General features: G+C 41.7%; 1 protein-coding gene across 3 annotated transcripts in view; it reads left to right on the top strand.

Annotated features, from left to right (window-relative positions):
• The window catches only part of COL26A1 (collagen type XXVI alpha 1 chain), a 214,393-nt gene extending 202,781 nt beyond the window's left edge, over nucleotides 1–11,612 (top strand). For 2 of the 3 annotated variants that reach the window (XM_050929118.1, XM_050929117.1), the window contains exons 11-14: nucleotides 2,785–2,829; nucleotides 4,780–4,824; nucleotides 5,940–6,024; nucleotides 10,002–11,612. In XM_050929118.1, the coding sequence (XP_050785075.1) occupies nucleotides 2,785–2,829; nucleotides 4,780–4,824; nucleotides 5,940–6,024; nucleotides 10,002–10,177 (351 nt within the window). In that variant the 3' untranslated portion in view covers nucleotides 10,178–11,612. The remainder of the gene's footprint in view (nucleotides 1–2,784; nucleotides 2,830–4,779; nucleotides 4,825–5,939; nucleotides 6,025–10,001) is intronic. The other variant, XM_050929119.1, reaches the window with a different exon arrangement.
• The last annotated feature ends 4,126 nt before the right edge of the window (nucleotides 11,613–15,738 follow it).

Here is a 15,738-nt window from a genome sequence, read left to right as displayed (position 1 = left end):
ATTTCTATTAGATGTTTATTTCAGTTTTCAGTGAAGGACACTTTTATTTATGAAGAGAGCTCTGTATGTAATTAGACAGTTGACTCTAAAGTGGCTTAATTCCATAGTTTAGACCATTGCTAAATATTACAGATTAGAGCTGGCTGAAAAATTCAGTGGAACAGTTGTGCTGAAACTGAAATATTTGAGGTGAGAATGTCTATTTTGATGAAGTTTGATGGGAAAACATCTAAAAAAATTCTTTTAGACTAATTTCATTTGGAAAATATCAGATGTTTTGTTTCATTTCATTTTGACTATTTATATATAATAAAAATAACATTTCAACATTAGAAAACTGTTTAGTTTTGATAAATAGAAATTGTTTAATTTCCATTCTATAAGTTAGTTTGAAATTTCTACTTTTTGTTGTGTGTTGGAACAAAAACAAAATTTTGGAATTTCCTGGGGAATGGGAACTCCATTTTCCAACCAGCTCTGTTATAGATGAATGGTTAAAGCTTTCATTTGCAGAAGGAAATAACTTTTCTATATAGGATGGTGTGTGAGACATGGTATTGAGAAAGTAAATAGGAAAGTGTTATTTACCCTTTCACACAGCACAAGAACTAGGGGTTACCTGATGAAATTAATAGGTAGCAGGTTTAAAACAAACAAAAGGAACTATTTCTTCACACAATGCACAGTCAACATGTGCAACTTGTTGCCATGGGATGTTGTGAAGGCCAGATGTACAAATGGGTTCAAAAGAGAATTAGATGAGTTCATGGAGAATAGGGCTATCAATGGCTATTAGCCAAGATGGTCAGGGATGCAACCCTATGCTCTCGGTGATGCTAAACCTCCAACTGCTAGAAGCTGGACCTGTATGAGTGGGGTTGGATCACGCAAAATTACCCTGCTCTGTTCATTCCCTCCGAAGCATCTGGCACTAGCCAGTCAGAAGACAGGACGCTGGGCTAGATGGACCATTGGTTTGAACCAGTATGGCCAGTCAGAAGACAGGATACTGGGCTAGATGGACCATTGGTTTGAACCAGTATGGCCATTCTTATGTTCTTCCCTTTTTGTTCTTTCCAAGCCAATGAAAGATCAATCTAGACATTGTGCAGGCTTTTTAATACAGCTAATGTCAGCTGGCTTATGGTCATGAAATCCTTGGCCACCCACGCTGCTTTTATCATCAGTCTGTAGGGGTAAGTGCATGCTGCACCTTTTGAATTAGTGTTGGCATCACATGGACAAAGTGCAGAGACTGTGTAAGCTGATGAAAGCCAGAGCAGAACAACAGGGAGGGGCCCATCTTACTATCAATATCTGAGGATAAACAAGATATCTTAATTCATAGATTGCAAGGCCAGGAGGGACCATTGTGATTATCTAGTCTGACCTCTATAACACAGACCGTACAACTTCCCCAACATAATGACTAGAGCAGAACTGTTAGAAGAAACCTCCAATCTGCAATTTAAAAATTGTCAACGATGGAAAATCCACAATGAGCCTTGGTAAATTGTTCCAACAATGTACCTCCTGCCACCTTAGTTCAGTGAATTGCTGCTTGTTTATACTATTGCATGGGCCTGATTCACCCAATGCAGGATCTAAGCAACGCATATCTGTTCGGTGGGGTAATTTGGGTTTATATTTTCTCCTTCTCATCGGTATATAGTTCTGCCAGCAGTTGTCACCAAGTGTCGCACAGGTCTCTCTAATGAAGTGTTTTTGATATAGTATCTTGTTCCAAATTTGTTCTTCGTATAAAACCAGTGAAGAAACACTTGGAAATATGAAAAGGCAGCTCTACTTTTCTAGCAAATGCAAAATCCTACATCCATCTGGAAGGTTCATAACAGCAAAAAAAAAAAGGGCATGTGGAAGGTGTGGATATAGTAGGTCAGAAAATGGAAATTCTATTCTGCACAATATTTAGAATTATATGAAAGTTTTTTTCAATTTTGTTTGAAAATTTTCAGATTTTTTTGAAAATAATAGAGCCAATTTGAAATCAATCTAAATAAAAAAAAAAGTTTCATGTTAGGGGTACTTCCCCCTTTTCCAGAGAGGAAAAAGAGGGGGAATGGAGGAAAAGAAACACAAAAATGGCCATTTTGATTGCTTTTTATTTGAATCACAACAAATATTTTTCAAATGGGTTTGAAACTATTGTTTTGAATCGTTTCACTCAAAACTGCCCCAGGAAACTTAGAATATGAAAATTATGAAAAAAAATGTATAGTTCAAAAAGCTATTTTTCAGCAAAAAAAAATCTATGCAGAGAAATTTAGTAGTTCTAGTTGTGGATAAGAGGGTGAGCATCTGTGCAGAAGACGACTAAAAGGGTATGTGATGGAGTTTTAAGGGAAAATCATAATTAGATATTGCGGTCTTTTGTTCAATGGCGAAGGCTGAGCAGTCTTAACCTATCCATTATACTGTATGGAAGAATGTTTGTATTTTGGGGGAAAACTCTAGGGCCAAATTTCTCCCTGCTTGAACTTCAGAGAAGTCAACTAAGTTAAAGGGGAAGCAAATCCATTTTACAAAGATCGGCCTAAGATCCTGAACCAAACTTCCCTAAACGTTGAGAGGATTCAGAACTAGTGCTTGAGAGAGATTACCCATTTTGCTGCCTGCTTGAATGCTGAAAGTGATAAAATTGAGGGAAAAGAACTTCCATGCCATCTCATGAGTTTATTTGTTAAGCCATTTTAATTCCACTGGTAAAATTACATTTTGTTCTCAAATGGGGGGAAGAAATGACACTTGCTTTATTTCCAACAGGGGCAAGCAGGTCTGTCTGGAGAGAGGGACAATAAGGGACTGCCTGTAAGTGTTGTACGTGTGTGTGTGTGTGTGTGTGTGTGTGTGTGTGTGTGTGTGAGAGAGAGAGAGACAGACAGACACACACACACGGAGAGAGGGTGTGGGTATATGTCATGTCCAGCACCTTAAATACCACCTGGCTGGACTGGGACTGGTACTACAAGTTCTCTCTGGATGCTAATACAACATCCAGGTCAGGAGACAGCATCTCCGAGATCTGTGCAAATGAAACACTGCAGTTTAGTGCCACACTTTATAGTCAAGTGGACAAAGCAGTAGAAAATGCCCTGTACCTGCCTGGGGTTGAAGAGCTCGACTGCATGATCTCATAGGTCTTCTCTCTTTGCTGGGTCTAGGAGTGGGGCTAGTAGTCTAGCAAAAAGAGCCTGTTAAGAGAAGTGCTCCACCAACCGTAGTTCTTCTGTCAGGAATGAGAAATTGGTAGCAAAAGATTTGTGCAGAACATAGATCTCCGGTACCGCCTCTGCTTTACCCTGATGAGGCGAGATTTGCTCTAGCGTCTATACTATCTGTATTGTGGAAGTGGACCCAGTCATGGATCATAACTCTGTGTTAGGTGCTGTACAAACAGTCTTTTTTGTTCTGTCTCTGCTGCAAAGTGCTTACAGGCTGAACAGAAGCCAGCCTGGTAACATTCTGCTGGCAGGAAGAGGGTTGAGAGAGGCTGTGGCAAGGTGGGTGAAACCTTCCTATTGCCAGGGAGGGGGCACAGGTGGGCAGCAATGATCATGAAGGGGTCATGGCCAGTGAAGCAGGAAGGACATGCTAATTCAGCGCAGCCCCACAGGAGCTGCCTCCTACCAGGTATCCTGTTGACAGAACTATAAAGCTGCCTTTCATGTTGGAACTCTGGACAGACCATGTGCCCTGTGGCTAAGCCATCAAAATTCCACCAGCAAGCCTGAACTCTCCAAACCTCCTTTATCTGCGAGGCTGAGCAGGAAATCTCTCGAGAACAGGCTTTCTCCCAGTAGTTCTGGGACTACCAGCTTCTGGCCAGGCTGGGAATCCTCTGGAACAACGTCTCTCAAGCTAAGACCGCAGTTACACGTGCAGTTCTGGTGAAAACGAAAAATATTAGGGAGCGAATCCAACCAAGAGTTGGGTTCAGTTTGAGTTTGGGTGGAAATGTTGTGGGGCAGGGAAGGTCAGAGGGCTCTTGTTTTGCCTGACATGGTTCTCTCCTACCTCTACTACTGTCTTGCTCTGCTTTAAATATGTCTACAAGGCCCAATGTTGCTGAGGAGCCAAGTTCTCATCCCAGCCACCTTACTCAGCAGTTCGTGGACCTTTCCATTGCTCTTTATTTAGCTTGTGGTTTACTCTGTGTATGCCATCTGCTGCTTGGGAAATGCAGACACTTCCTGATTAGATGAGTGGGCAGCAGGGGAATGTCAGACAAACTGTCGCAATAACTAGGGATCTTTCTTCAGTAAAAATGTAATGAGCATCTTGCAGAGAGGTGGAGGGTGATGTGGCTAATTAACGGAACTCTTGCTTGGTGGATATGGATTTTTCTGGAAAAAGGAACGTGGAGGCAAAGTGTGCATGTTTGGAGGTGATTATAGTTAACCCCCTACTGCTTTTAGCGTAAGCGTTGCTTATGGGGAAAGCCTCACAATTCATACGTGGTTTTGGTGGAGGTCCCTGGCTGTAGCGATCAGACAATGGTTCATTGCAATGTAAACATTATAGCTCAAGTTGCTCTGGGCCAAGTTCAGCTGTGGTGTAAATGGATGGACACTCTCTTCCCCCCTCCCCCCCTTGCCAAGACAACAGGAGCTGAATTTGGCCCCATCTAAACAAACAGATGACATACATTGTGATTTCAATTTGCTTTCTGCTGATAGGGCTTTTTTGAGGGAGGGGATTTGAATGACTTTGGATGGCAAATCTCCTCATTTACATGGAAATCTGTTTGTCTCATCTTAGGGTGAACCAGGCAAGAAGGGTGAAGAAGGAGATAAAGGGGCTGATGTAAGAAAACACTTTTACTGTTGCCGGGTTTGTCTATTGTTAAAAAGAGTGTTTACTCCCCTTAGGACCATACCCTGTCTTTGTTCTGTGTGCAGGATGCCTGGTAACGTAAATGGAGGAGTGGGGGGATTGCAGAGATAAAAGGGCAGATGAAGCAGGTGGCATTAACCTCACCTTCAAATATCCATGGGCAAGGGCACGTTCAAAATCTGGATCCAAATGTTTTTGGCTTGATCAGTATCTGAGTGGCACCTAGTTGTTAATGGTATATATCCTTACAGCACACCTGTGAGATAGGGCAGTTTTACAGATGGGGAACTGTGGTCCAGGGTAGATTCAGAGACTTGTCCAAGGTGACAAGAAATGCAGTGGCTGGGCTGGAAATCTTGAGTCATTGCCCAGTGCCTTGTCAACTAGACCATCCTTCCTACTTAGCTGATCCCATATCTGGTAGAATAGGCCCCTAGAAAAGGTCTGATTTTGTTTTTCAACAGCATGCGCCTGCTGATCCTTTGCTTTGCCATTAAAGAGTAAGATATTTGGGACCCAGCCAAGGAAGAGGCAACACTCTTCCCCAAACCCACGCCACTACCGAGATAATTTCACAAAATAGCAGCGAAAGGGTTTCTTGCGACATTTTTCAGTTTGGTGGTACAATATCAGTGCAGGGAAAGCCAGGCTCACCCAAGTGATGCTCAGAACAAATGTCAGATCTGCTTAGCAAGGAATACTTTAATTGTAAAGTAAATAGTGCAGTGGACTGTGGAAATGGGCACAAGCCACGTAGTTTGAATCCAAGCCTCACAGTTTGACAGTGTTCAGATTTGCATGGCTATTGGTTTGGCCCATTATGCAAATAGGAGCCAGCTGAAAATTTTGGATCTGGCTCCAACCCCCTCTAAAATTTTGGAGATGCCAGAATTTGGGTTTATAATTGAGGCTTTTTGCCTTTCCTTTGGATGTTTATAGAGACATCTTCCTATTCTCCACAGATTTGCAACCTGGTTTTGTTTTATGAAATCATTAACAGTTTCAGGGGCAACATTAGCATTGTAGCCTTAAATAATCTATGCTGTAGACACACACAGATGTTTTTTGTTTTTTCCTTCTTGCAGGGAGAAGGAGTTCAACAACTTCGAGAAGCCCTGAAGATTTTAGCTGAAAGAGTGTTAATTCTAGAGCATATGATAGGAATTCATGGTGAGTGTGACTAAACATTGCTTTTCTGGAGAAGTTAGTGTGGGAACAGAGTGACATCCCTCTAACAGCTCTAGAATTGGCTAGTTCTAGACTCCTAGAATATATGACTCTTCTTTTCACCTGCTCTCTCAATGAGCTGCTGGATGCTAGGGCTGCTTCAGCACAGTAGCTGATTTTTAAAAGTAGGTGCCTAAAGTTAGGCTCCTAAATCCATAATGAGGTGGCTAAAGTGGCTGAGTTTTACACAGTGAGCACCTGCAGCTACCAGCTTCACTGGAGTTACTCTGTCTTTACACTAGTGCACAATACGCCCCACTGACACATTTGTATTACAATCGGTAGTACAGACCTAGCTCCGCAGCAGATCAAGCCGTGTTGTGTTCTGCTCCGTGTAACCGCTACAAAAATGTTCTCATTGCAGAGTCTTTGGACCAGAGCCTCAGCTGCTGTCAATCGTCATAGTCCCCTGACCTCAGTGGAGCTATGTTCACTGAGAACAGCTGAGGAGCTAGCCTTTTTAGTATTCGTCAGGTCTGATGGACCCTAGAATGGGCCAGGCCTGCAAATCCATAATCCAGGCAGCTCCCCTGATTAAAATTCAGAGAACACGGGTTAGTGGCTCATGTGTTCCTACTATTTAAAATGAAGCACTCAATATTCTGAGTGATTCAGTTGGAGCCATTTCCCTCCCCAAGAGTGCCACAGGCCTTTTGTCAGAGGAAAGTGGGTTTTCTGATTCTCACACAGAGTTTTCTCTGCTGCTGATGTAACAAAGAGAAATCACTTGGTTTGGGGTAGGGGCTCAATGCCTTGACAGATCCATGCTTGCTCTGCATAATTTTTTCCTACAGAAATGGTCAGAGCAAGGGGGAAATGTTTTGGATCTGTTCACGATTATGTTCTCTCTGTGCCTTTGAGAGGTTGGTTGGGGCTTTTGGCACCAACACAAATGCTTCTTGGCCAAGCACCGTTTACTTCCGTCAGTGCTGCTGGCACCCTTGTCCTCGCCTTGTCCATAAAGCATGGCACTGCTTTGCCCTCTTTCAAATCTCTCTGCAAGATCCACTCCCTCAGGGCTGTCTGTGTGAAACTGGCAACAGATAACAGCCAGTGGGGACTTCTGATAGTTATATGGCTTCTGTGAAATTTTCAAATGTACCAAAGTGACTTAGGCGTGTAAAGCATGTATCTTACTGAAAGTCAAGGAAACTCAGGCTGCTAAATCCCTGTCACTTTCTAAAATAGGACTTGAATACATTGGCGTGTTAAATTTCCAAAAGTGTTTATTTGCCTTGTCCTCTCCACCCCTATTCCTACTGACTTGTTACTCACATTTTTGGCATCTTGTCTTAGATTGTAAACTCTTCCGGGCAGGGACTGTTTTCCACTCTGTGTTTGAATAGCACAGTCAGGGCCCTGTAATTAGAACCTCTAGGTGCAATCATAATACAAAGAACTAAGAAAACGGGGGAGGGGGAATGTAGGGTTCAGTCACCAGGGAGGTGAACAAGAGATTATGTGGGAGGAAATCCACTGTCTCGACGTTCATGCTCTTCCTGGGGCCACACAATGTCAAGAAGATAGCCAGAAAATGTAGGGCTTTATATAGGCCTGTTATTCTCTCAACATCATAAGATTTAAAATTAATTTGATACACCACTGCCTTAAAGCTGAGGACATTAAGATGTTCTAAGCCAATCCAACAGCAGGAATAGTTACTCTCCCTCCCAGCTGGTCAGTGCCCTGGGAAATGTACTTGATAGTTCAGTGAGAGAAGGAATTTGAAAAATATTTACAGCATGGCTAGAACATGAGCACTTGGCAACCTCAGCATTACCAGTGATAGCATCACCTCATGACTTGCATAGGCCTGCACTAGCAAAATCCAGCATGCTTTGTACGGCCACTTTCCTTTTGAAGAATACGCAGGCAGTTTAAAGCTCCAAGTACTTTGCATTGGGTGTAACTCTGCAGTGCCCTTTACCTTATGCATCCATTTATACTAGCGTAAAGTACTATCAAAAGGGAGTGGCAGCATTAACACCCACTTGGCGTTGGTGTAAATGATTTGAAGGTGCAGGACAATGGAAAACTGGGCACAGCGAGTTGAGTGAATTGATTCACTTTTTGGCTTGGTGTACTACACACAGATTTTATAGCAGTGTAATAGTGTCAGTTAAGGGGTGATTTACCAATCTAGGAATTGTATTTATATTTAATTTCCAAACTTTGTCTGGGTCTCTGTTTATATATAATTTAAAAACATAAATACAGCACAAAATAGACCCTGCATCAATTAAAGGCTGCCAACCTCCCCTTCCCCCAAGACAACTAACTAACCTATTTCTATAAATAATTGGTATTCTATACCCTTCTTGTCCACCCTTTCAGGCCAAAGAAAAGGTTAAACCTGGACCAGCCCTAGGCACCAGCAAACCAACCATGTACTTGGGGTGGCACAATTCCAGGGGCAGCATTCCGGGAGATTTTTTTTGTTTTGTTTAGGGTGGCAAAAAACCTAGAGCTGGCCTGGGTTGAATGCTGGAAGCTGTTTAAGGTCAAAACCAGAGTCTTTCATTAAGCTAGTACAACCACAGAGTGCAAAGAAAGATGTTTGCATGCAGCGGTTCCATTGCAGTGAAATTGATTTTTATTGAGCAGAGACAGCCCCCAAGCTGTAAGGCCACCCCACATTTTAATCAGCTGGCGCTAAGGATCTCACCCTGCTCCCGCTATGGGCACTGAGATTTTTGCCATGACTTCTGTGCAGGAGACCCAAGCCGAAATGCCAATTGCATGCTATCATTGTCAGACAAAGCGCCAGAATCCACATGGTTTTGGAAGCCAAAACCACCACCTAAGCAACAAAGCAAAACATACCAACAAAAACCTTTCCTCACGCAACAGGATGGAAGCTTGAGCTAATCAGAGCGTATTAACCAGCCCTACAGAACAGAACAGCAGGACACAGGAAAAGCCCAATTTTGGCAATGCTTATTTCCAGCTAGCGCAGCACAAATCCCTATGCACTGAGGTACTCACTTGAATTAGAAATACTGCCTGATGTGAGCAGACCAGTGCTGGAGGTCTGGTTAGGAAGGCTGTGCTCTTGGCAGTGGAACAAACAAGTGTCCATTACTGAGTGCAAAAGGAAAAGAAACAGAGATGTTAACATTGAAGAGTCAGCATTATGGGTTTGTGTGCCTAAGCATTTGAAGAGGACTGTGGCCCTAGCTTTATGGGGCAGGATCATTGTAGAAAGGCTCCTCACCATAAGAGGACGCCTAGGCTGGTGTCTAAGGTGCTGGGAGACCAGACTGATAGGATTTATTGCCCGTGGTTGCTAATTAACTGTATGACCTGGGGTAAGTCACATAGAATATCAGGGTTGGAAGGGCCCTCAGGAGATCATCTAGTCCATCACCGCTCTGTGCTTGTTTCCCCATCTATAACGTGTGTAGTGATACTTAGTAACTCAGGAGTGTTGAATTTTAATGTTTGCTCAATGAATGTTTAAATGATCTTTAGCAGTTCTATAATTGCTGACTACTAAGGACCACAAGGCACTGCTGTTATGATTAGTCGTGTTGATTATGGATCAGCTGACAACAGACCCATTGTGCTAGGTGCTGTACAAAGAGTAGTAGGCAGTCCCTTCCCCAAAGAGCTTGCAATCTACAAAGAAACAGGGGAAGGGGTATGCTAAACAAGTGGCGTGAGTAAGGGAGTAGTGGCAAAGGTCAGGTTAGTTCCCTTTTTTTATTTTGGGAAGTGAGGACTTAGGTAGGAGTGCACCAGCTAAGTGGAAAGAAAAGTGAAGGGAGAGGGGACATTGAAGGGAATGGGAGAAGCGTGAGAAAGGCTGGGACTTTGTTTTCTCTGTAATAGGTACCATTCAGGCCTTCAGCACTGTACATTTGCTCCTTACCCTGCTCCTCCTATTAAATAAACTCTCCCTTGGCTTGATCTCCTTTCAGATTCTTTATCGTCCATGGAACCGGGCTCAGGGCAGGAAGTGATCCTAGGTTCCTCTCTACGAACGAGCATCAAGATCAAACGTGGTGGTCCTGAGCAGCGGCACCAGCCCTATCAGATCCTCGCTTCACTGCTGGAGGACACCAAAGCCAAAAGGAAAAGCAATGGAATGAAATAGGAGCATTTGTGCATTCTAAAGCCCATTCACTGATTAAAGATACAGTATCCTAGTGCTTAATCATGGTGTGCAGAAGGAAGTGAGTAGGAGGCTGCAGGGTTAACAGTAGGGTTTCCTTGCCTGGACACTGCTAAACCATTACTGCAGGAAATGTCTTAACTGTAGCTCAAAGGTTCTTATGAAGAGCAATTCCTCTCTTCTTTCCCCCTCCCCCAGAGTACACCAAATGGCAGGTATTCTTAAAAACTATCCCTGGAAATGGATACCCTCCCACCAGCCCTCTTCAAAGGGCTTGATCCTCCCCTCACAAATTACTTGTTTAAAAGACTGCATAGCTGGCTCAGACATCGTTCAGGTCTACCCTAGCTCAAAGCAACATTATACTATTATGTTTAAAAATAACCAGATGCCACCAAGTTTTTTGTTTTCACACTAATTTCTAGTTGAAGATACCCCTTTCAGAACTCCACTAAAGCCATGGAAATGTTTCTTTTTAAAGAGTAGGGTGAAAAATTAAGAACTAATAATTTGTTTGACAAATTTCATCTCTCTTTGTGGAGTGTCTTTCAACAGATCATGATTTGTCTCAGATGTGCTGGCTCTTCAAAATCTTTGGCAAATTTCATTTACTCTTGGGCTTTCTGATTAAAATTTAAAATCAGGGACTTGAGCTGTGTTGACTGGTTGTGTGAATGGTGTCATATAGACCTTCTGGTATTCCTTCTGTTCCCTGATTGCACGAACAGCTTACTATCAGGTTTCTGGTATAAATAATTACAGAATGTAAAATTTGCTCTTCGTGCATATTCAAGACCAACATTCTTTTTGCAAACATTCATAGCAAGCAAGACAAAATTGTATGAAAGTTTGCATAAAGTGAATACAAAACAGGTATGAACATAGCCAAGAAAAATTAATCTCTTATTAGGAACAAATATGCACTGAAAATGTTCTGCAGTATTTACCCAGCTTTAGATCATAAGTTGGAACTATTGATAAAGCTTTCTTTATAGTGTGGGTATTTTTAAAAATACCCACAATCTCCTACTGGTTTGAATCTAGGGGCAGCATGTTGGCAAAACACAGTAGAAGGATTAGACTCTTGCCAGCGGTTTGTCTTGTGATCTTGCAGCGAGATGCTCAATCATTTTACTTTTTGTGATAGCTCTTATTGTTGGGGAAACAGACTTCCATTGTGAAGAGGTTGAACAGAAATTTCACACGTGCTGTCCAATCAAATTGGACAAGGTAATGTTAGACAAAGAAAAATTAAGTAAAAAAATAAAATAATTAATAGCGGGACTGAATGAGCAAAGCAACTGATAGTAGATTACAGAATTTTTCACTGTTCAGTCAGTGGTTCAAATTCTCTCCAGAGCACTAGTGAACAAATGTTGTGTCTCTATTTGGTGGCTTAAGTAAATTCATAGTTTGTATTAGCCTCATGCAGGCTCGTTCCTATCTACATAAAAAAGCTACCATTGAAATTTATTAGCACCTTTGTTGGCAACCTCAGAGAGAGCTGAATGGCCCATGGAGACAGAAGTACCCTCTTACTGCTAAAGGTGGTCCTCCTAGGTCAGGATGGAGGCATGTGGAATGCTGAGAACTGGAATCTTGCACTGCCAGTGGATGTAGGCTGTGAAACTACCCAGAGCCTGAACCCCTTAGGCTAAGCCAGACTGCCTAGAACAACACTAATTTTAAAAAGTGAGAGGTATGTATGTACATGTGCACATAATCTCTGTCTACAAAGATTCTGAACTATATCAAAACATCCATATCAGGCCCCTAGACAGTATTGCCTCATTAACCACAAATAGTTCAAAACCCACCCCGAGTGAATGGATTTACATCCTTGAACTGCCAACATTTTACAAACCCTAGGTGAAGGGGAAGGCTGATAGCATACGTTCCTAACAAACAAAAAGCAACATCTTGAGCTGATAAGGTGGTCCTCTCAGAGAAATCTCTCCATGCTGTATAGTTAAACAATATAAACAGCCACTGAAGGACCAAAAGCTGCAGAAAAATTATTTCCTTAACATACTTTTGAATTCGGGCACAGTCTAGGAACTGGGCATAACAACTAAGTCTGCATTCCATAGTCAAGGGTATAGTTACGTCCTTGCTTGGATCCATTTAAGTAGTCATTGGGCAAGTCAAATCAGCCTAAAATGTGGAGGACTGCGAGGGAGACAAAGCAAAATACAATCAGGTGCTATTTCCCATTAGCCATGAAAGACTTCAAAGAACTTTAAAGTCAATGCAACACTTTAGGAGATCAGATGTTTCAGTCTCCGGTGGTACATTACATTCTGGGGGAGCTGTATCGTTGATGTGATACAGGGAGCAGTAACCCAGCCTGGAGAGAATAAAATGGTTTGTCAATATCAGAAAGGTATTGATCAAGAGCAATGGTCACATCCTGGTATGACTTCTAGGACAATAAAATAAGGCCTTCAGAAGAGATGTTAGTTGCAGGCCCAAGGGTACAGCCAGTGACTGTGTGTATATAAACAATTCTGAATGAGATCAGTATCTTTTAGAAATAGCTGGCAGCCATCTCTCACTCTAAATACAAAGAACACAACTATACCAAGACATCTGGTAGACAAACGACAAAAGCCCTGTGAACATTTTCTTCCATTCACTAACAGAGGTGGAATGAAGTTGTATAAAGGGAATTTAGACCATGAAGTCTTGTTGAGGGACAGCTGTTTTATAACACAGCCATGCCACATTTGCACTAGTTTTGTTCTTAGACTGGTCTCCTGTTTCCTTTTAGGAAAAACTTGATGACTACAACATGCTTTTATAAGCCAGCTAGCAGTTAGAAATTTACAAGAGGTTCCTGGTTACTTCTGTGGATAGATAATCTGGGGTCCCATCCTGCACATATTACCAGGCAGAATGCTAACTATCCTCCAGTCTAGTAGTAAGTGTTCAGGAAATTGGTTCCTGAGACATGATGAGAAATCACAGTTTGGTCAAAAGATTTATGCTGGTTTGAGCTGCATTTCATCTGATCACTAGGAAAGAGTTTTGCCATAGCAGGACCCAGAGGCAAAGTCAAACAACCCTCCAACCTGATATTTAAAAAGGGAAATATCAATATTCCGTTTTGACAATCCCATGGCTGTTGCATGTAATTTGGGAAGGGGGAGAGATATTATGCAGTGTTGGTCCAATTAGTAGTTCCTTGAGATTTTGGAGTCCCCCAAATGAGTTAAAGGGGACAGTTTTTGTTCCCACAACTTAGTATTTGGGAATTAAAAAACAATTGCATTCGCTTGATGAGTAATCCCTTTAGTTGGTTTGCATTTGACTAGTGTGCTGGGTTTTAATTAAATTATTCAGAACAACTTAGCAGTAAAATGAAAAAAAGTTAATTGAAATGGTGTGCAATTAATCCTAGCAGATTGATTGTCAGAAGGCAGGTTTAGGTTCAGATTGCAACATCATTTTAATTACCAACTTTCACAGATTTCTGTGAAGACCTATGTAATTCTTTGCTCCCAACACTCCTTGTTTTGCTAAGGACTTGTCTACGTTACCCGCCGCATCGGCGGGCAGTGATCGATCTGGGGGGGGGTTCGATTTATCGTGTCTAGTCTAGATGCGATAAGTCATCTCCCGAGTGCTCTCCTGTCCACTCCTGTACTCCAGCACCGTGAGAGGCTCAGGCAGAGTTGAAGGGGGAGCAGCAGCAGTCAACTCACCGCAGTGAAGACACCGCGGTCCTGTCCCCCCGCTCCCCCCCAGTGAAGACCAGGCTTTAAGCCACATCTATCTCTTAATGTGGTACTGTATCTTTAATCTGGGTAACGATAGGACCATATAGTGTGGACATTGTCACTGGACTAGAGTTTCATTCCTCACTAGTAAGTCAGTTAGACCACATTGTGTTGCAGTCTTAGTTAAAAAAAAAAAAAGAAAGTTATAAAGGTGAACATAACCTCATGTGTTGACATTAATGGTATTTGTGTCTAAATAAACCACTCCAACCACATTTTCCATCTTAGACCGGATACTAAGATTCATTTTAGCCTGGGCATATGCATTTTACCATCTCTGTGTAATTTAGGGGGTAGACATATTTCAAATGCGTGCTCATTTAGAAGTATACTTTAATTGAAATGTTAGTGCTTTATCTTACATACATACTGTGCAATACCATAGTGTGTTCTTTTGCCTTTGTTAAGAATTCTTTGGGATTTTTAAAGTACTTCTCTAAACGCCAATACTTTTCAACTTGGATTGGTTCTGTTAGTAGAAAAACAATTTTCCTTGCCTTGAGCTAACCAAAAGCAATGGCTGCATATTGCACAGTATAATACGTTATAGTTTATGCACCCCAACTTTCACTAGTGCTCTGGTATCCTCCTGAGAAATAGAGAATGTTTCACTCCAGAGTATCCAATATGCATTGGTTCTAAAGACTTGACAGCAATGCAGAAAAATAGGAATAAGTTAGAGATAAGGGTCATATCCTGCTTCCACTGATGTCCACAGGGCTCTTGACATTAATGGGAGCAAGAATAGACCACATGCTCAGATCCAGATCTTCAGTTAGTGTAAACTGGGACAGGTCCAGTGAAACTATCACTATTTACACTAGATCTGGCTCACAAACTTTGGCACTGAACCAAAATCCCAGATCCAATCTATAGAATAAACTTTATTAAAGCAGAAACCAATCCACCACACCTATGGCTTCAGGAAGACAGACAGACAAACTAATTCTATGATTACATGAAGGTAGGTTCTTGATTGACTAATTGGAAATCCCCTTTAGTCCACAATTATGACCTCTGTATTACTCAAGATTACATTCCATTCTGCTCCAGCACTGTGGGGGGCGGGGGGGAATTAAACTACTTATTCTGAAATCAAGTGAATCAAAGGTGCTATAAATGTCCATGAAACACATTCCCAATCATAGAAGAAAATGTTAACTTTTTTCACATTTTACACAGTATTTTTTTTTATTTATAGCCGTGTGTTGTGTGTGCATAAGGGGTCCCAGCTTCCCTAATTGTAATAAGTTCTACAATCATTTTATCTTTTAGAGTGAAGTTAGATACAGTATCTTGTAATTGTGTGTAATTTTTTAACAGAACAATAACAAATCTCCTCTGACATGATGAACTCATTCCTGACAGGCTCCAACATTTGTCATCAGACTTCACTAAAGGACAAAATAAAAAAAACCCCCAACCTGTTAGCTCCAGATCTTGCATGATTACGTCTCTGTCTTCATATTGCTATATTCTTGTTCATGGTATCTATTTCTCTGTATTTGGAATGTTTTGTATTCAGCATTTTTTTTTCTAAACAGAGCAGAGTGGGAACAGTATTCAAGAGCCCACAAATACCAAAGACCTTTCATGTAATGCACTGAGAAATAAACATACTGTAAGTGAACATGGCATGTTGTAGCCTGTATTTCGAGGTCTTTGGCTGATTCAGACAGATTCTCTTCCCGAAGGCCTAAATCTCTCTCTCTTGCCGCCTTCACTTTCTTTCACTGCCTTTAGTAGTATTGTACAAGGTTATAA

This window comes from Gopherus flavomarginatus, chromosome 19, assembly GCF_025201925.1.
Source record: "Gopherus flavomarginatus isolate rGopFla2 chromosome 19, rGopFla2.mat.asm, whole genome shotgun sequence".
Taxonomy (NCBI): Eukaryota; Metazoa; Chordata; order Testudines; family Testudinidae; genus Gopherus; species Gopherus flavomarginatus.
Note: the sequence above shows the minus strand (reverse complement) of the source record. Positions and strands in the feature narration are given on the sequence as shown.